Raw genomic sequence first — 22,054 nt, forward strand, 5'->3', positions numbered from 1 at the left:
ATATAAACAGTTCGTACAACTCAACAACAAAAAAACAAACAACCCAATCGAAAATGAGCAGAAGACCTAAAGAGACATTTCTCCAAAGAAGACATACAGATGGCCAGTAGGCACATGAAAAGATGCTCAACATCACCAATTATTAGAGAAATGCAAATCAAAACTACAATGAGGTATCACCTTACACCAGTCAGAATGGCCATCATTAAAAAGTCTACAAATGACAAATGCTGGAGAGGATGTGGAGAAAAGGGAACCCTCCTACACTGCTGGTGGGAATGTAAGTTGGTACAGCTACTATGGAAAACAGTATGCAGGTCCTTCAGAAAACTAAAAATAGAATTACTACATGATCCAGCAATCCCACTCCTGGGAATATACCTGGACAAAACTATAATTCAAAAAGATACATGCACCCCTATGTTCACAGCAGCACTGTTCACAATAGCCAAAACATGGAAACAACCTACATGTCCATCAACAGATGAATGGATAAAGAGGATGTGGTACATATATACAATGGAATACCACTCAGACATAAAAAAGAACTAAATAATGCCATTTGCAGCAACATGGATGCAACTAGAGATTATCATACTAAATGAAGTAAATCAGAAAGAGAAAGACAAATACTTTATGATATCATTTACATGTGGAATCTAAAATATGGCAGAGATTTCCCTGGTGGTGCAATGGTTAAGAATCTGCCTGCCAATGCATGGGACATGGGTTCGAGCCCTGGTCTGGGAAGATCCCACATGCCACAGAGCAACTAAGCCCATGCACCACAACTACTGAGCCTGTGCTCTAGAGCCCACAAGCCATAACTACTGAAGCCCACGCTCCACAACTACTGAAGCCCACACGCCTAGAGCCTATACTCCGCAACAAGAGAAGCCACCACAATGAGAAGCCCATGCACCGCAATGAAGAGTAGCCCCCACTCGCCACAGCTAGCGAAAGCCCAACACAGCCAAAAAAAAAAAAAAATTTATAAAAATAAAAAAATTTTAAAAATAAAATATGGCACAAATGAACCTATTTACAAAACAGAAACTGATAGAGAACAGACTTGTGGTTGACAAAGGGGCATCGGGGTAGGGGAGGGATGGACTGGGAGTTTGGGGTTAGTAGATGCAAACCATTACTATAGAATGAACAAACAACAAGGTGCTACTGTATAGCACAGGGAACTATATTCAATATCCTGAGATATTTTCCATAATGGAAAAGAATATAAAAAAGAACGTACATATACATGTATAACTGAATCACTTTGCTGTACAGCAGAAATTAATACAACATTGTAAATCAACTATACTTCAATTTGAAAAAAGAATATTCTAGGAACTAAAACAATTAAATAAATACACAGTATAAAAGGTTTATACAATAAAGTCAACCCCATTACCTCATGAATGGAATCCACTCATATTCCCCTGAAAATGTTAGTTTCCATCAATTACACAACTTAATTAGTTTAGTATGGGTACTATTTTGCTTCTGGACTTTAATTGATACTACTCAAAATGACAGGGCAGTAATCCCAGTTAGTACACCAATAATAAGGTGGTATTCTTAGCTACAATGTACCAATAGATATGAGTGTGTGCAAAGGAAATGGAAATCCTTCAGCTAATGAGTATTGTAAGACTGCATATGGAAAATAACAGCAGAAATAGTTTTCATGTGGTTTAAAGAGAAAAGTCTCCTAAGAGTTTACGGAGCACAGTCCATATAGAACCTGTCTCTAGTGGCCTGGCCCAGTCCTGGGTGGTTTAAAAGGAAGAGCACAGAATTAGAAGTCAGAAGATCTGAATGTGAACCCAGGCTCTACAACTTATTAGCTATTCGATTAAGGGCAAATCACTCATGCTATTCTCAAAGAAAAGTAGGGATGACACCACTATGTACACCTCTCCCATAGAAAAGATGCACTGGAACTAATAATTTACTGGTGTAACCTTCCCCTCTAGACTAAAAACTCTTTGAAGGCAGGAGTCATATCTCACTGAGTTCTCACTCACTACTTATTCTCACTACCTAAACTAACATGGTGCCTGAAAGACACAGTAACTCATGAACTGATGACTCATTTAAAGAATACCACCTTACCAACCTAACAGAAATATGGGAAGGGTAAAACTGAAAATACTCTACAAAGATGAGTTTATCACCATCAGTGTTTAAATGAAGAAATAAAAGCTATGTTTATCTTAACTATGAATGATTCAATTCTTGAAAGAATAACTAATACTTCAGATGATATAACCAGGAACCAAAAATATGATCTGAAATAAAGAGCCAGAATCAATAAGTTGAATTTAATACAAAGAAGCATAAAGTCTCATACTGATGTTTGAATAACACATGCCAATAAAGGATGAGGGTATATGGCTTGGGAACAGTTTGCATTACAACATTCTAGGAAGGTTTTAGTTAACTTACATAAAGATGATATGTTGAAATCTATTTTAAGGTTAAGCTGAATTAGGGAATTCCATGGCACTCCAGTGGTAAGGACTCCACAATCTCACTGCCATGGGCCCCAGTTTGATCCCTTGTCGGGAAACTAAGATCCCACAAGCTGTGCAGCATGGCCAGAAAAGAAAAAAGAGTCTTAAATACAAGACACAAAATCATAATAAAGGAACAAGATTGAATAAAATAAAAGATTAAGCTGAATTAATACAAGAACACTCCTCAGACGGGGGCAAGGAGAAGCACAGTGGTATAAAGGAGCAGAGATTCCAAAATAAAAACAGATAAAATAAATGACTCAAATGTTGACCCTCAAGGACAATGGGAAGAAGAGAACATTCTAATGCCAGAAGTAAGCAATCACACACATGCTCACATACATGAAACAGGCACAAGTTTAAGGAGTCCTAGAAAAACATGGAAGAGAAACTATACTTATTAATTTTCAATATTCTTAAAAATGTACAGCAAGAAAAATCAGGCTTTTTCTTTCATTTTTGTCCTCTTCTTCTCAGGCAGGGCTTTATTCCTTAAGGTAACAACATTTGCAAAACTTCTAAATAAGCCAGGATATAAAAAAGTGTTTCTTAATTTCTTTTTTTAAAAAATACAGGTTTCACGTAATAATTACTTTTAGCCTCTCTATGCACTTTAATTCATGTTGGCTGCCCTACTTAGAACGTCTTTTACAACAACTGGCATCTTGCTACCAGTCCTCTAACTCTAAGTCCAGTACCTTCTCCATTTCCTCCCCATGGAGCTGTTGACATGTGAGATTTCACATACCAATGTGTTCTCTGAACTTCTGAAGATAAATAACCTCTTCCGTCTCTGAAACACCATAGCACCAATATACATATTTTTATAATACTTATGATGTTCCACTTGGTAATTCAATTGTTTGTATACCTGTTTCATCTCTTATACCAGATTATAAGGTTTTGGTGGGCCAAAACCCATCTTATCTTGGTAGATTCCACAGCAGCTAGCATAGCTGTACTTGGAAGAAAAGATGAGAAGAGGAATGGGGGAAGGGGGAAAAAGAGGCAGAATAAATAGAAGGTCCAAAGTATAGTAGAAGACAGGTAAGTGCAGAGTTACCCCGGGGGTGTGCATTCTGGGTCTATTTGTGGGTTCAAATATCCAAAAGACATACAAATAGTATTGACGTGTCCCCTAGGGTTCCTGGGAATTCAACCTCAGGTTACTAGGAATTCAAAATAAGAAACATAAACTTTAACTATTTATGAATATAGATCAAACCCTCCTTTTTTTGGCAGCAGAGAAAGGATAAGAGACTGGGAAAATGACTAAGATTTAAGGTAGAAATCTCTACCTTTACCCATAAGAAAAACAAACATTTCCAAAGTCCTAAAATGGGTGGTAAAACCAAATAAATGGATTATGCAATTACCAGACCGCATCAATGGATTCTGCACAAATCTTTTCAAAGAGCTAGTGAAAAATGTGTTTTGAATATCACTTTGATTCTTCTTCCCTGAACTAAAATAATCGCTCATATCTGAATCCAAATGCCATGCTTTCTCCTGACACATAAATACTTACCATCCTCCTCAGGCAACTCTTCTGGACTAAGTTCTACTAATTCAAAGCCATGTTTGATACACCACTCTTGAGCCTTCTGTCGGTTTACACCTAAAATAACATGCAAAAGATTCTTTATAAGCAAAAATAAAATAAAACATGAATATTGCTGCAATACTCTCCACAATCTCAAAGTGTTACCTTTAATGTCAATGTTATTCTAAAGGCATACTAAATAAATTAATATAAGGAAAATGATTTCTCAAACCCCAAGTGTCTGTTCTAAAAAAATAAAATGTACATATTGCAAGATTCCAAAGAGAAATAGCTGAAGATATTTTTGGAAGGTAATAAAATCACACAAGACATACTGTTCTAAGTTAAGGAAACCAATGTATTGTCTACCAAGGAATGGCAAGTGGAACAACGTATGTACCACCTACAATCCCACTGGAGTGCCTTACCATTTTCAGACACTCTATCGCAAACCAAGATCATCACCTCAGGTAACCATGCTTCTGCCAGTGGAAGCCAGGAGGAAACACTATCAAGACCAGATTTCTAGAGGGAGGAGAAAGAAACATAGAAACAAAAACAGAAAAAGAGACATTAAGAGAACTCACAGAAAATGCAAGGTTAAGAAAAACAAAGCACAAAATAATTTCTTATTCAAGGTCCATGGAAAACAAAATCTTACTTGCGTGCTGTCGAAGTAAACCACAAATGCTTGAACAGACTCTGCAATCTCTGCAGTGACGAGAAATTTATTTGGCACCACACATAGATTGATATCTGCTGAATAGTATTTATTATCAATGGTCCAGGGATAAAACCTCACGGCATCGTTGGCAGTCACTTCCACAATAAGATCTTCTGTTCCAAGGATATCTAAATAAATGACACAATATTACCATGGAAAGTACAAAACCAATATACAATGGTCAATTTTCTCAGTAAGATACCAGATTAATAATTCTCTTTATGCAAGGATTTCAAAGGGCCTCTGATTTATTAGGATAATTTCCTTCTCTGATCATTTGATTATAAAAGTAATGGTGACATAATTTAATTCAATTAATTGGCTTTTTTCTTTAAGAACATAAAAACTATTGTGACTAGATTACATAGTAGTAGAGAACAAAACAGTCATCTAAGCAAACACCCAGTAAAGAGCAAGCAGAAGAGAAAGAAAAACAGCTACGTGTATTGCTTACATACTTTATGGAAGCTGGAAGACTGTGAGAATAGTCAAGAATTTGTAACTACTTTGTACTTACTGCAAACTAAAAGGAAGATAGCAGCAAAGCTAAACCAGTAACAAAACAGTTACACACAGTCCCTGGGCCAAATGCTGACACATTAATTCAACTAATGAAATAAAAGAATGCATACTGATAAATGACCCCATTCCATTTATATATATTCAGACTTCTTCAGATTCTTTGAAAGCTAACTCAAATTCTTGTTGACAAAGACACTCTGGCAAATTTTAATATAGAAAGCCAAGCAAATTAAATGATTTAGGAAAGAACCAAATCTTTCAGAAATCCATGTGCAACATGGGTATAACTAGTGAAATTCTTAACAGTAAATTACCAAGTCAATGATGGACAAATATAGATGTGGTCATGGAACCACTGGAGCATTTTGCTTCCATAATGTCATACAATATTTAGAACTTGAAGAGACATCAGAAATTGTTCTAACCCGAACTCCCATCTCTCACACCCATAACCATAACCTCCATTTCACACAGATGTGGAAAATTAGCTTAGAGAAGTAAAATGACAGGCCACTAACTGGGTTATAATAAGAATATACAGCCAAATGGCCACAAACTCCTTTCTAATGCATACTAAGATGAACATATAAAATATTCCTCACGAAAAAGAACACAGCAGGAGGCATAACCCTCCTAGACTTCAGACAACACTACAAAAGTACAGTAATCAAAACAGCATGGTACTGGCACAAAAACAGACATGGATCAATGAAACAGAATAGAGAGCACAGAAATAAACGCACACAACTACGATCAATTAATCTTTGACAAAGAAGGAAAGAATATACAATGGAGAAAAGACATTCGCTTCAGCAAGTAGTACTGGGAAAGTTGGACAGCTGCATGCAAATCAATGAAGTTAAAACACACCCTCACACCGTACACAAAAATAAACTCAAAATGGCTAAAAGACTTAAATATAAGACATGACACCATAAAACTCCTGGAAGAGAACATAGGCAAAACATTCTCTGACATATTGTACCAATATTTTCTTAGATCAGTCTCCCAAGGGAATAGATATAAAAGCAAAAATAAACAAATAGACCTAATCAAACTTACAAGCTTTTGCAGAGCAAAGAAAACCATAAGCAAAACAAAAAACCTGCAGACTGGGAGAAAATATTTGCAAATCACATGACTGACAAAGGCTTAATTTCCCAAATACACAAACAGCTCATACAACTCAACAACAAAAAAACAACCCAATCATAAAATGGGCAGAAGACCTAAACAGACATTTCTCCAAAGAAGACATACAGATGGCCAATAGGCACATGAAAAGATGCTCAACATCGCCATTTATAAGAAATATGCAAATCAAAACTATAATGAAGTACCACCTCACACCAGTCAGAAAGGCCACCATTAAAATGTCCACAAATTACAAATACTGAGAGGGTGTGGAGAAAACGGAACATTCTTACACTGTTGGTAGGAATGTAAGTTTGTGCAGCCACTGTGGAAAACAGTATGGAGGTTCCTCAGAAAACTAAAAATAGAATTACTATATAATCCAGCAATTGCACTCCTAGGCATATATCTGGACAAAACTATAATTTGAAAAGATACATGCATCCCTATATTCATAGCAGCAGTATTCACAATAGCCAAGACATGGAAACAACCTAAATGTCCATCGACAGATGAATGGATAAAGAAGATGTGGTACATATACACAATGGAATACTATTCATCCATTTTTAAAAAATGAAATAATGCCATTTGCAGCAACATGGATACAACTAGAGATTATCATACTAAGTGAAGTAACTCAGAAAGTGAAAGACGAACACCATATGATATCACTTATATGTGGAATCTAAAATACAACACAAATGAATAAACCTATGAAACAAAAACAGACTCACAGACAGAGGACAGACTTGTGGTTGCCAAGGGGGAGGGGAGTGGGGGAAGGAAGGATTGGGAGTTTGGGGTTAGCAGATGCAAACTATTATGCTATACAAGATGAATAAGCAAAAAGGACCTACTGTATAGCACAGGGAACTATATTCAATATTCTGTGATAAATCATAATGGGAAAGAATATGATAAGGAATGTATATATAACCGAATGACATTGCTGTACAGCAGAAATTAACACATTATAAATCAACTATACTTCAATAATTAAAAAATTTGTTTAAATATTCCTCAAACTCACAATTAGTAAGACACAGAAAACTAGAAGTTAAATTTTAAATTCCAGAGCTAGGATTATATATTTGGAACGTTGCCATAGTTTCTGCTCAACAAAATGATATGCAGGAATTATTTAGTCTCAAAACTGCTAGGAAGGGACTTCCCTGGTGGTCCAGAGGTTCGGAGTCCGCCTTCCAATGTGGGGGATGCGGGTTTAATGCCTAGTCGGGGAACTAGGGTCCCACATGTCAGGGAGCAGCTAGGCCTGCATGCCACAGCTACTGAGCCCACAAGCTGCAACTGTAAGCCCATGCCCTCTGCAACCCACGTGCCACAACTAGAGAGAAGCCTACGCACCAGAGCAATGGATCCCGTGTGCCGTCACTGAGACCCAATGCAGCCAAAAATAAATAAATAAATACTAAAACTTTTTTAAAACCTGCTAGGAATGACATATATAAAGTGTGTATGTGTGCATGTGCATTTTTCCATTGATAAACTTTCATCATGTGGTTATTAAGAAGAACTGGTCTGGAGGAGACATTCAAGATGGTGGAGGAGTAACACATGGAGATGACCTTCCTCCCCACAAATACATCAGAAATACAACTACATGGGGAACAACTCCTACAGAGCACCTACTGAAGGCTGGCAGAAGACCTCAGACTTCCTGAAAGGCAAGAAACTCCCCACGTACCTGGATATATATTTTTTTCTCCTTTTTCTCTTTTTGTGAGTGTGTATGTGTATGCTTCTTTGTGTGATTTTGCCTGTATAGCTTTACTTTTACCATTTGTCCTAGGGTTCTATCTTTTTTTTTTTTTAAATATAGTTTTTAGCACTTGTTATCATTGGTGGATTGTTTTTTGGTTTGGTTGCTCTCTCTTTCTTTCTTTTTTACTACTTTTGAATTCTTTTATTTTTAATAATTATTTTTTATTTTTTTTAAAAACTATTTTATCTTATTTTTTTCTTTCTTTCTTTTTTTCTCCCTTTTCATCTGAGCCGTGTGGGTGACAGGGTCTTGGTGCTCTGGCTGGCTGTCAGGCCTGTGTCTCTGATGTGGGAGAACCAAGTTTAGGACATTGGTCCACCAGAGACCTCCCGGCTCCATGTAATATCAAATAGCAAAAGCTCTCCCAAAGATCTCCATCTCAATGCTAAGACCCAGCTCCACTCAACGACCAGCAAGTTACAGTGCTGGACACCCTATGCCAAACAACTAGCAAGACAGGAACACAACCCCATTCATTAGCAGAGAGGCTGCCTAAAGTCATAATAAGGTCACAGATACCCCAAAACATACCACTGGACACAGTCCTGCCCACCAGAAAGACAAGATCGAATGTCATCCACCAGAAAACAGGCACTAGTCCCCTCCGCCAGGAAGCCTACACAACCCACTGAACCAACCTTAGCCACTGAGGGTAGACACCAAAAACAACAGGAACCAAGAACCTGTGGCCTGCAAAAAGGAGACCCCAAACACAGTAAGTTAAGCAAAATGAGAAGAAAACGAAGCACGCAGCAGACGAAGAAGCAAGGTAAAAAGCCACCAGACCAAACAAATGAAGAGGCAGTCCACCTGAAAAAGAATTCAGAGTAATTATAGTAAAGATGATCCAAAATCTTGGAAATAGAATGGAGAAAACACAAGAAATGTTTAACAAGGTCCAAGAAGAATAAAGAGCAAACAAACATGATGAGCATCACAATCAATGAAATTAAAAATGCTCTAGAAAGAATCAATAGCAGAATAACTGAGGCAGAAGGTGGATAAGTGACCTGGAAGATAAAATAGTGGAAATAACTACTGCAGAACAGAATAAAGAAAAAAGAATGAAAAGAATTGAGGACAGTTTTAGAGACCTCTGGGACAACATTAAATGCAACAACATTCAATTTACAGGGGTCCCAGAAGAAGAAGAGAAAAAGAAAGGGACTGAGAAAATATTTTAAGAGCTTACAGTTGAAAATTTCCAATATAGGAAAGGAAATAGTCAAGTCCAGGAAGCACAGAGTCCCACACAGGATAAATCCAAGGAGAAACATGCCAAGACACATGTTAATCAAACTATAAAAAATTAAATACAAAGAAAAAATATTAAAAGCAGCAAGGGGAAAACAACAACTAACATAAAACGGAATCCCCATAAGGTTAACAGTTCATCTTTCAGTAGAAACTCTGCAAGCCACAAGGGAGTGGCAGGACATATTTAAAGCGATGAAAGGGAAAAACCTACAACCAAGATGACTCTACCCAGCAAGAATCTTATTCAGATTCGACGGAGAAATTAAAACCTTTACAGACAAACAAAAGCTAACAGAATTCAGCACCACCAAAACAGCTTTACAACAAATGCTAAAGGAACTTCTCTAGGCAGGAAACACAAGAGAAGGAAAAGACCTATAATAACAAACCCAAAACAGTTAAGAGAATGGTAGTATGAACATACATATCGATAATTACTTTAAATGTAAATGGATTAAATGCTCCAACCGAAAGACATAGACTGGCTGAATGCATACAAAAACAAGACCCATATATATGCTCTCTACAAGAGACCCACTTCAGACCTAGGGACACATACAGACTGAAAGTGAAGGGATGGAAAAAGATATTCCATGCAAATGGAAATCAAAAGGAAGCTGGAGTAGCATTCTCATATGAGACAAAATAGACTTTAAAGGACACTACATAATGATCAAGGGATCAATCCAAGAAGAAGATATAAAAATTGTAAATATTTATGCATCAAACATAGGAGCACCTCAATAGATAAGGCAAAGGCTAACAGCCATAAAAGGGGAAATCAACAGTAACACAGTCACAGTAGGGGACTTTAACACCCACTTTCACCAATGGACAGATCATCCAAAATGAAAATAAATAAGGAAACACAAGCTTTAAATGACACATTAAACAAGACGGACTTAATTGACATTTATAGGACATTCCATCCAAAAACAAAAGAATACACTTTCTTCTCAAGTGCTCATGGAACATTCTCCAAGATAGATCACTTCAGATCACAAATCAAGCCTTGGTATATTTAAGAAAATTAAAATCGTATGAAGTATCTTTTCTGACCACAATACTATGAGACTGGACATCAATTACAGGAAAAAATCTGCAAAAAATAAAAACACATGCAGGCTAAAAAATACACTACTAAATAACCAAGAGATCACTGAGGAAATCAAAGAGGAAATCAAAAAGTACCTAGAAACAAATGACAATGAAAACGCGATGACCCAAAACTTATGGAATGCATCAAAATCAGTTCTAAGAGGGAAGTTTATAGCAATACAATCCTACTTCAAGAAACAAGAAACACCTCAAATAAACAACCTAACCTTACACCTAAAGCAATGAGAGAAAGAAGGAAAAAATCCCAAAGTTAGCAGAAGGAAAGAAATCATAAAGAGCAGATCAGAAATAAATGAAAAAGAAATGAAGGAAACAATAGTAAAGATCAATAAAACTAAAAGCTGGTTCTTTGAGAAGACAAACAAAACTGATAAATCACTAGCCAGACTCATCAAGAAAAAAAGGGAGAAGACTCAAATCAACAGAATTAGAAATTAAAAAGGAGAAGTAACAACTGACACTGCAGAAATAGAAATGATCATGAGAGATGACTACAAGCAACTGTAAGCCAATAAAATGGACAACCTGGAAGAAATGGACAAATTCTTAGAAAGGCACAACCTTCTGAGACTGAACCAGGAAGAAATAGAAAATATAAACAGACCAAAACAAGCACTGAAATTGAAACTGTGACTAAAAATCTTCCAACAAACAGAAGTCCAGGACCAGATGGCTTCACAGGCAAATTCTATCAAATGTTTATAGAGAAGAGCTAACACCTATCCTTCTCAAACTCTTCCAAAATATAGCAGAGGGAGAAACACTCCACAACTCATTCTACGTGGCCACCCTCACCCTGATACCAAAACCAGACAAAGATGTCACAAAGAAAGAAAACTACAGGCCAACATCACTGATGAATATAGATGCAAAAATCCTCAACAAAATACTAGCAAACAGAATCCAATAGCACATTAAAAGGATCATACACCATGATCAAGTGGGGTTTATCCAAGGAATGCAAGGATTCTTCAATATATGCAAATCAATCAATGTGACAAATCATATTAACAAACTGAAGGAGAAAAACCATATGATCATCTCAATAGATGCAGAAAGAGCTTTCGACAAAATTCAACACCCATTTATGATAAAAACCTTCCAGAAAGTAGGCAGAGAGGGAACTTACCACAACATAATAAAGGCCATATATGACAAACCCACACCAAACATTGTTTTCAATGGTGAAAAACTGAAACCATTTTCACTAAGATCAGGAACAAGACAAGGTTGTCCACTCTCACCACTATTATTCAACATAGCGTTGGAAGTTTTAGGCACAGCAATCAGAGAAGAAAAAGAAATAAAAGGAATACAAATTGGAAAAGAAGAAGTAAGCTGTCACTGCAGATGACACGATACTATACATGAAGAATCCTAAAGATGCTACCACAAAAGTACTAGAGCTAATCAATGAATTTGGTAAAGTTGCAGAATACAAAATTAATGCACAGAAATCTGCATTCCTATACACTAATGATGAAAAATCTGAAAGAAAAATTAAGGAAACACTCCCATTTACCATTGCAACAAAAAGAATAAAATACATAGGAATAAACCTACCTAAGGAGACAAAAGACCTGTACGCAGAAAACTATAAGACACTGATGAAAGAAATTAAAGATGATGCAAACATATGGAGAGATATACCATGTTCTTGGATTGGAAGAATCAACATTGTGATAATGACTCTACTACCCAAAGCAATCTACAGATTGAATGCAATCCCTATCAAACTACCAATGGCATTTTTCACAGAACTAGAACAAAATATTTCACAATATGTATGGAAACACAAAAGACCCCGAATAGCCAAAGCAATCTTGAGAAAGAAAAATGGGGCTGTAGGAATAAGGCTCCCAGACTTCAGATTATACTACAAAGCAACAGTAATCAAGATGGTATGGTACTGGCACAAAAACAGAAATATAGATCAATGGAAAATGATAGAAAGCACAGAGATAAACCCAGGCACATATGGTTCAACTTACTTCTGATAAAGAAGGCAAGAATATACAATGGAGAAAAGACAGCCTTTTCAATAGGTGGTGCTGGGAATACTGGACAGCTACACGTAAAAGAATGAAATTAGAACACTCCCTAACACCATATACAAAAATAAACTCAAAATGGATTAAAGACTTAAAAGTAAGGCCACGCACTATAAAACTCTTAGAGGAAAACATAGGCAGAACACTCTATGACATAAATCACAGCAAGATACTTTTTAACCCACCTCCTAGAGAAATGGAAATAAAAACAAGAATAAACAAATGGGACCTAATGAAACTTAAAAGCTTTTGCACAGCAAAGGAAACCATAAAGAAGACGAAAAGACAACCCTCAGAATGGGAGAAAATATTTGCCAATGAAACAACTCACAAAGGATTAATCTCCACAATTTACAAGCAGCTCAAGCAGCTCAGTACCAAAAAAACAAACAACCCAATCCAAAAATGGCAGAAAACCTAAACAGACATTTCTCCAAAGAAAATATACAGATTGCCAACAAACACATGAAACAATCTTCGACATCACTAATCATTAGAGAAATGCAAATTAAAACTACAATGACACATCAATGAGTACTCACCAGAACTACTGCCACCACTGTCTTTGTCCGCGCAGTGAACCACAGCCACCCCCGCCTCTGCAAGAGACCCTCCAATACTAGCAGGAGGTGGGTCAAAAAGGATCTTGCTGAGTCACTCCCATGAGAAAACTTGCACATTCCTCTTAGATAGCCTCATCCACCAGAGGGCAGACAGCAGAAGCAAGAACTACAATCCTACAGCCTGTGGAACAAACACCACATTCACAGAAAGACAAGGTGAAAAGTCAGAGGACTATGTACCAGATGAAGGAACAAGATAAAACCCCAGAAAAACAACTAAATGAAGTGGAGATAGGCAACCTTCCAGAAAAAGAATTCAGATTAATGATAGTTAAGATGATCCAAGACCTCGGGAAAAGAATGGAGGCAAAGATTGAGAAGATGCAAGAAATATTTATCAAAGACCTAGAAGAATTAAAGAACAAACAAACAGAGATGAACAATACAATAACTGAAATGAAAACTACACTAGAAGGAATCAATAGCAGAATAACTGACGCAGAAGAACAGATAAGTTACCTGGAACACAGAATGGTAGAATTCACTGCTGTGGAACCAAATAAAGAAAAAAGAATGAAAAGGAATGAAGACAGCCTAAGAGACCTCTGGGACAACATTAAACGCAACAACATTCGCATTATAGGGGTCCCAGAAGGAGAAGAGAGGAAGGACTAGAGAAAATATTTGAAGAGATTACAGTCAAAAACTTCCCCAACATAGGAAAGGAAATAGCCACCCAAGTCCAGGAAGCACAGCGAGTCCAATACAGGATAAACCTAAGGAGAAACACGCCGAGACACATAGTACTCAAATTGGCAAAAATTAAAGACAAAGAAAAATTATTGAAAGCAGCAAGGGAAAAACGACAAATAACATACAAGGGAACTCCCATAAGGTTAACAGTTGATTTCTCAGCAGAAATTCTACAAGCCAGAAGGGAGTGGCATGATATACTTAAAGTGATGAAGGGAAGAACCTACAACCAAGATTACTCTACCTGGCAAGGATCTCATTCAGATTCAATGGAGAAATCAAAAGCTTTACAGACAAACAAAAGCTAAGAGAATTCAGCACCACCAAACCAGCTCTACAACAAATGCTAAAGAAACTTCTCTAAGTGGGAAACACAAGAGAAAAGGACTTACAAAAACAAACCCAAAACAATTAAGAAAATGGTCACAGGAACATACATATCGATAATTACGTTAAAAGTGAACGGATTTCATGCTCCAACCAAAAGACACTGGCTTGCTGAATGGATACAAAAACAAGACCCATATATATGCTGTCTACAAGAGACCCATTCAGACCTAGGGACACATATAGACTGAAAGTGAGGGGACGGAAAAAGATAGTCCATGCAAATGGAAATCAAAAGAAAGCTGGAGTAGCAATACTCGTATCAGATAAAATAGACTTTAAAATAAAGAATGTTGCAAGAGACAAGGAAGGACACTACATAATGATCAAGGGATCAATCCAAGAAGAAGATATAACAATTATAAATATATATGCACCCAACATAGGAGCACCTCAACACATAAGGCAACTGCTAACAGCTATAAAAGAGGAAATCGACAGTAACACAATAACAGTGGGGGACTTTAACACCTCAGTTGCACCAATGGACAGATCATCCAAAATGAAAATAAATAAGGAAACACAAGCTTTAAATGACAAAACAGACCAGATAGATTTAATTGATATTTATAGGACACTCCATCCCCAAACAGCAGATTACACTTTCTTCTCAAGTGCGCACAGAACATTCTCTAGGATAGATCACATCTTGGGTCACAAATCAAGCCTCAGTAAATTTAAGAAAATTGAAATCATATCAAGCATCTTTTCTGACAACAACGCTATGAGATTAGAAAGGAATTACAGGGGAAAAAAGTAAAAAATACAAACACATGGAGGCTAAACAATACGTTACTAAATAACCAAGAGATCAATGAAGAAATCAAAGAGGAAATCAAAAAATACCTAGAGACAAATGACAATGAAAACACAATGATCCAAAACCTATGGGATGCAGCAAAAGCAGTTCTAAGAGGGAAGTTTATACCTATACAAGCCTACATCAACAAACAAGAAAAATCTCAAACAATCTAAACTTACACCTAAAGGAACTAGAGAAAGAAGAACAAACAAAACCCAAAATTAGCAGAAGGAAAGAAATCATAAAGATCAGAGCAGAAATAAATAACATAGAAACAAAGAAAACAACAGCAAAAGTCAATAAAACTAAAAGCTGGTTCTTTGAGAAGATAAACAAAATTGATAAACCATTAGCCAGACTCATCAAGGAAAAGAGGGAGAGGACTCAAATCAATAAAATTTGAAATGAAAAAGGAGAAGTTACAACAGACACCGCAGAGATACAAAGCAGCAAGAGACTCTACAAGCAACTCTATGCCAATAATATGGACAACCTGGAAGAAATGGACAAATTCTTAGAAAGGTATAACCTTCCAAGACTGATCCAGAAAGAAATAGAAAATATGAACAAACCAATCACAAGAAATGAAACTGAAACTGTGATTAAAAATATTCCAATACACAGAAGTCCAGGACCAGACAGCTTCACAGGTGAATTCTATCAAACATTTAGAGAAAAGCTAACACCCATCCTTCTCAAACACTTTCAAAACACTGCAGAGGAAGGAACACTCCCAAACTCATTCTATGAGGCCATCACCCCGATACCAAAACCAGACAAAGATACTACAAGAAAAAAAAATTACAGACGAATATCATTGATGAATATAGATGCAAAAATCCTCAACGAAATACTAGCAAACAGAATCCAACAACACATTAAAAGGATCACACACCATGATCAAGTGGGATTTATCCCAGGGATGCAAGGATTCTTCAATATACGGAAATCAATCAATGTGATACACCATATTAACAAATTGAAGGATTAAAACGATATGATCATCTCCATAGATGCAGAAGAGCTTCTAACAAAATTTAGCACCCATTTATGATAAAAAAAAATCTCCAGAAAGTGGGCATAAAGGGAAACTACTTCAACATAATAAAGACCATATACGACAAACCCACAGCAAACATCATTCTCAGTGGTGAAAAACTGAAAGCATTTCCTCTAAGATCAGGAACGAGACAAAGATGTCCACTGTCACCATTATTATTCAACATAGTTTTGGAAGTCGTAGCCACCGCAATCACAGAAGAAAAGAAATAAAAGGAATACAAATTGGAAAAGTAGAAGTAAAACTGTCACTGTTTGCAGATGACATGATAGTGTACACAGAATCCTAAAGATGCCACCAGAAAACTACTAGAGCTAATGAATGAATTTGGTAAAGCTGCAGGATACAAAACTAATACACAGAAATCTCTTGTATTCTTAAACACTAATGATGAAAAATCTGAAAGACAAATTAAGGAAACACTCCCATTTACCACTGCAACAAAAAGAATAAAATACCTAGGAATAAACCTACCTAGGGAGACAAAAGACCTGTATGCAGAAAACTATAAGACAATGATGAAAGAAATTAAAGATGATACCAACAGATGGAGAGATATACCATGTTCTTGGATTGGAAGAATCAATATTGTGAAAATGACTATACTACCCAAAACAATCTACAGATTCAGTGCAATCTCTATCAAATTACCAATGGCATTTTTTACAGAACTCGAACAAAAAGTCTTAAAATTTGTATGGAGACATAAAAGACCCCAAATAGCCAAAGCAGTCTTGAGGGAAAAAAACGGAGCTGCAGGAATCAGACTCCCTGACTTCAGACTATACTACAAAACTACAGCAATCAAGACAATATGGTACTGGCACAAAAACAGAAACACAGATCAAGGGAACAAGATAGAAAGCTCAGAGATAAACCCATGCAACTATAGTCAACTAATCTATGACAAAGGAGGCAAGGATATACAGTGGAGAAAAGACAGTCTCTTCAATAAGTGGTGCTGGGAAAACTGGACATGTAAAAAAATGAAACTAGAACACTCCCTAACACCACACACAAAAATAAACTCAAAATGGATTAGAGATGTAAATGTAAGAACAGGCACTATAAAACTCTTAGAGGAAAACATAGGAAGAACACTCTTTGACATAAATCACAGCGAGATCATTTTTGATCCACCTCCTAGAGTAATTGAAATAACAACAAAAGTAAACAAATGGGACCTAATGAAACTTCAAAGCTTTTGCACAGCAAAGAAAACCATAAAGAAGACGAAAAGCCAACCCTCAGAATGGGAGAAAATATTTGCAAATGAATCAACGGACAAAGGATTAATCTCCAAAATATATAAACAGCTCATGCAGCTCAATATTAAAAAAAAACCCAATCCAAAAATGGGCAGAAGACCTAAATATACACTTCTCCAAAGAAGACATACAGATGGCCAAGAAGCACATGAACAGCTGGTCAACATCACTAATTATTAGAGAAATGCAAATCAAAACTACAATGAGGTATCACCTCACACCAGTTAGAATGGGCATCATCAGAAAATCTACAAACAATAAATGCTGGAGAGGGTGTGGAGAAAAGGGAACCCTCTTGCACTGTTGGTGGGAATGTAAATTGATACAGCCACTATGGAGAACAGTATGGAGGCTCCTTAAAAAACTAAAAATAGACCTACCATATGATCCAGCAATCCCACTACTGGGCATATACCCAGAGAAAACCATAATTCAAAAAGATACATGCACCCCAATGTTCACTGCAGCACTATTTACAATAGCCAGGTCATGGAAGCAACCTAAATGCCCATCGACAGACAAATGAATAAAGAAGATGTGGTACATATATACAATGGACTATTACTCAGCCATAAAAAGGAATTAAATTGGGTCATTTGTTGAGATGTGGATGGATCTAGAGACTGTCATACAGAGTGAAGTAAGTCAGAAAAAGAAAAACAAATATCGTATATTAACGCATGTATGTGGAACCTAGAAAAATGGTACAGATGAACTGGTTTGCAGGGTAGAAGTTGAAACACAGATGTACAGAACAAACATATGGACACCAAGGGGGGAAAGCCACGGCATGGTGGGGGTGGTGGTGTGATGAATTGGGCAATTGGGATTGACATGTATACACTGATGTGTATAAAATTGATGACTAATAAGAACCTGCTGTATAAAAAAATAAAATTTTAAAATTAAAAAAAAACAAAACAAAACTACAATGAGGTATCACCTCATACCAGTTAGAATGGCCATCATCAAAAATCTACAAACAATAAATGCTGGAGTGGGTGTGGAGAAAAGGGAACCCTCTTGCACTGTTGCTGAGAATGTTAATTGATACAGTCACTATGGAGAACAGTATGGAAGTTCCTTAAAAAACTAAAAATAGAACCTGCATACAACCCAGCAATCCCACTACTGGGAAGATACCCTGAGAAAACCATAATTCAAAAAGAGTCATGTACCACAATGTTCACTGCAGTTCTATTTACAATAGCCAGGACGTGGAAGCAACCTAAGTGTACACTGACAGATGAATGGATAAAGAAGATGTGGGACATATATACAATGGAATATTACTCAGCCATAAAAAGAAATGAAATTGAGTTATTTGTAGTGAGGTGGATGGACCTAGAGTTTGTCATGCAGAGCGAAGTCAGAAAGAGAAAAACTAATACCGTATGCTAGTACATATATATGGAATCTAAAAAAAAAAAAAAAAGGTTCTGAAGAACCTAGGGATGGGACAGGAATAATGATGCAGATGTAGAGAATGGATTTGAGGACACAAGGAGGGGGAAGGGTAAGCTGGGACGAAGTGACAGTGGCATGGACTTATATATACACTACCAAATGTAAAATAGATAGCTAGTGGGAAGCAGCCACATAGCACAGGGACATCAGCTCAGTGCTTTGTGACCACCTAGAGGGGTGGGATAGGGAGGGTGGGAGGGAGACGCAAAAGGGAGGAGATATGGGGATATATGTACATATATAGCTGATTCACTTTGTTATAAAGCAGAACCTAACACACCATTGTAAAGTAATTATACTCCAATAAAGATGTTAAAAAAAAAAAAAAGAACTGGTCTGCCGAAAGTAAAACCTCTTTTATAACCAAAAAATTAAATTTCAAATAAATTTAAGACTTTACCTTTGACATAAGGCCCCTTTTGAAGCTAACTTTCTAAAATTTTTCACCAAAACCAGAATTGTTACTCTTAAATTAACAGGTCTGTGCCAATATTTGAAAATCTGAGTTTACCTTGTCTCTTTAAGAAATCAGTAGTTGTTTCTGCTTAATTTCTACCTTAAGTTATAGTCTTTTATTAATTATTAATCAATCCCATAGCAGCCAGCTGCAGTGCCCCTCATAATGGAGCTTAGGTAAGAAATAACCAGGAAGAACACATAAGTTATTAAAATCAAAGATTCTGCTTTCATGTAAATGTCTCATAGAAAAAAAAACTCAGATTAAAGTCTATGTTGTATCCAAAGCTAACGTTTCAAACTTCAAGCAAGTGGCATAGCAATATGCCGATATGGAAGAAGGAAAACTGAACCAAGGAGAGTAGCAAAAAATGTATAAACTGATTTCTTTTTTAAGGGTAGGAGGAGCCACCACATGGAATCAGTCTTCATTCACGGGTAAATTTTTAAAATAATGAATTGACTTTTTTTTTAAGTGGGGAGCACAAAGAGTACAACAATGAACTCACTGTTTTTAAGGGGCAAGTAGAAGGAGCACGGGACTAGTACTCCCACCAGCACCACAGCCAGTTCTTGATATTTCCTAGGCTGGTTGTATTGTTAGAAACTGGAATAAAATGTGGGTTACGCTTTTTTCAAGTCAGTGTCTTCGACTAACATGAAAAAATTAAATCAATGAAGATGTCATATATTTACTTACAAACTGCAATTCAGACTATTTGGATCCATTAAGGATGGTTCATTTTATTAATCAATGTCTAGAATACCAGAGGATAAACCAATGTGTTACTCAGAGCTCTTAAAACTTCAATTACATACTGTGGTTGATTTTCAAGTGAGAAGATATTTACTTAACACGTACAAAGAAGCTATTTCTTTCTCTTTTCTCTAAATCTAAATGAGAATAGAACCAATAAATTGGGAAAATGAATTTTACCTTTCAAAGTTTTAGCAGCTCAGTGGTCTTTTGTTTTGTTTTGTTTTCATTCTTTGTGCTGCCTAAAAGAATTTGATAGGTCAATTTACTTATCAGATTTTTTTTTAACATTTTATGTCTAATCAGATACTTTCAGTGAGGCTGCATGTGGGTTTTATTATTACATCTGTGCCATATTAGAACTAGAGAGAAAAAAGTGAAGATTGGCTCTTTCTAGTTCTTATCATCAACATCATAATGTAGAGTTTAATTTAAAAAACGTAAATGTCTACACTAAATACAGCTTTTCTCCCTCATCCTTTATATTTGGTTTCAAACGTTTAACAAGTTTATTCCTCTCCAAATTAAAACAAAAATCACTCAAATGCTGGTGCACATGGCTAAGAGTTTCCAGAGATCAGTCAGTATAATTCACTCATTTCACAGATAAGAAAACTGAGGGCCAGAAAAAAGAAGCCACTTGCCTAATAGGAGCAGAGCCTAAAACGGAATTCAGGTCACCAGCATTCTTTCCTACTCTACTGTGGTGCATTACAGGTTACAATACTTAGCGTTTGAGCTAGGTCACACTCAAGTGTCTAACGGTCACAGCCAAAACTAACCTATGGACCTAAGCATCCTCTTCCCTTCCATGAAAACCAAAAGTAATAGCTGGAATGAGGGTACCAAAAGATGTGACCCCACAGTACAACTAACCCATCAGAAAACTGTTGATGGGTTTCAGGTAGTTTTATGTCAAAAGTGAGTCATAGTGATCTTGTGGGAGTTTTTTGCCAGACAGACTTCCTAGAAAAACCTGCCACGGCCTCTCTTCTCTGCCCTGCACTAAACTGAATTTTGATGTAGTCAAAATGATGCACAAATACAATCAAGAGCAGCTTCTCCCTCCTCCTGCCATTCACTCTGCTGGCAGCCACCTGGTGGAGCTGTAATACATCATTTTTTAAGAGACAAATACTAGATGATTCATTGCCAACTATGTTATTATGAATGGTTTCACAGCTTAAAATAGTTAATTCATAGTGTTTTCAGATGAGAAGTGAAACGTCAACTCAGTTCCAGTAGCAAGTGTAAACCTTTCCCCCAGCTTTAAGTACAAGTATAAATCTCCTTTCCTGTTTGAGAAACTGTTACATAGCCATCAATTCTCCAGCAACTCCTACTTACTTCTCACATCCTTGGTGATCTTATTTCCCCTACAGTCCCTCCCACTCGGCAAGTTACTGAAGAGATTCCAAAGTTGAAGAAAGCTGCAAGCCAAGGAAGCATTTCAGGTCAGTGACCCAGCAACTCCCTCTTCTTCTCGCCCTTCTTTCTACTACTCCGTCTCTCCTGATGTTTCTTCCCTCAGAAAAAGGTTAATTTGGAAAGCAATCATTAAAGAAAGAGGCAAGAAGCTTTCTGAGGTTCCAAGGCAAATTCACAAAACAGCACAAATACCCAATTTCATACATGCATATATATAAATACAATCCTTACCTTACCCCCTCACCTATCTACCCCAGCCAAAAAAGACCAAATCAGTGCATTCTAAACTCAAGGAACTGATACTATTTTAGATTATTCATATCTCCTTCAGTTGCAGAATTAAAGACACTTTTTTTTTTTTTTAAATACTTCTGAGCACTAATAGCTGTGAAGTTGTGGCTTGGCACACCAATTAGATTTTCTTTTCTTTTTTTTTTAAACATTCTTTTTTTTATATA

At 36.6% G+C, this 22,054-nt stretch overlaps 1 protein-coding gene across 5 annotated transcripts in view; it reads right to left on the bottom strand.

Moving 5' to 3' along the window:
- AAGAB (alpha and gamma adaptin binding protein) overlaps nt 1-22,054 on the bottom strand; it is an 86,768-nt gene that overhangs the window by 53,338 nt on the left and 11,376 nt on the right. For all 5 annotated transcript variants that reach the window (XM_073801162.1, XM_033851875.2, XM_033851872.2 and 2 more), the window contains exons 2-4: nt 4,724-4,914; nt 4,491-4,587; nt 4,048-4,137 (exon numbers count right to left, since the gene is read on the bottom strand). In XM_073801162.1, coding sequence (XP_073657263.1) covers nt 4,048-4,137; nt 4,491-4,587; nt 4,724-4,914 — 378 coding nt within the window. The remainder of the gene's footprint in view (nt 1-4,047; nt 4,138-4,490; nt 4,588-4,723; nt 4,915-22,054) is intronic.

This window comes from Tursiops truncatus, chromosome 2 (assembly GCF_011762595.2).
Source record: "Tursiops truncatus isolate mTurTru1 chromosome 2, mTurTru1.mat.Y, whole genome shotgun sequence".
Lineage (NCBI taxonomy): Eukaryota > Metazoa > Chordata > Mammalia > Artiodactyla > Delphinidae > Tursiops > Tursiops truncatus.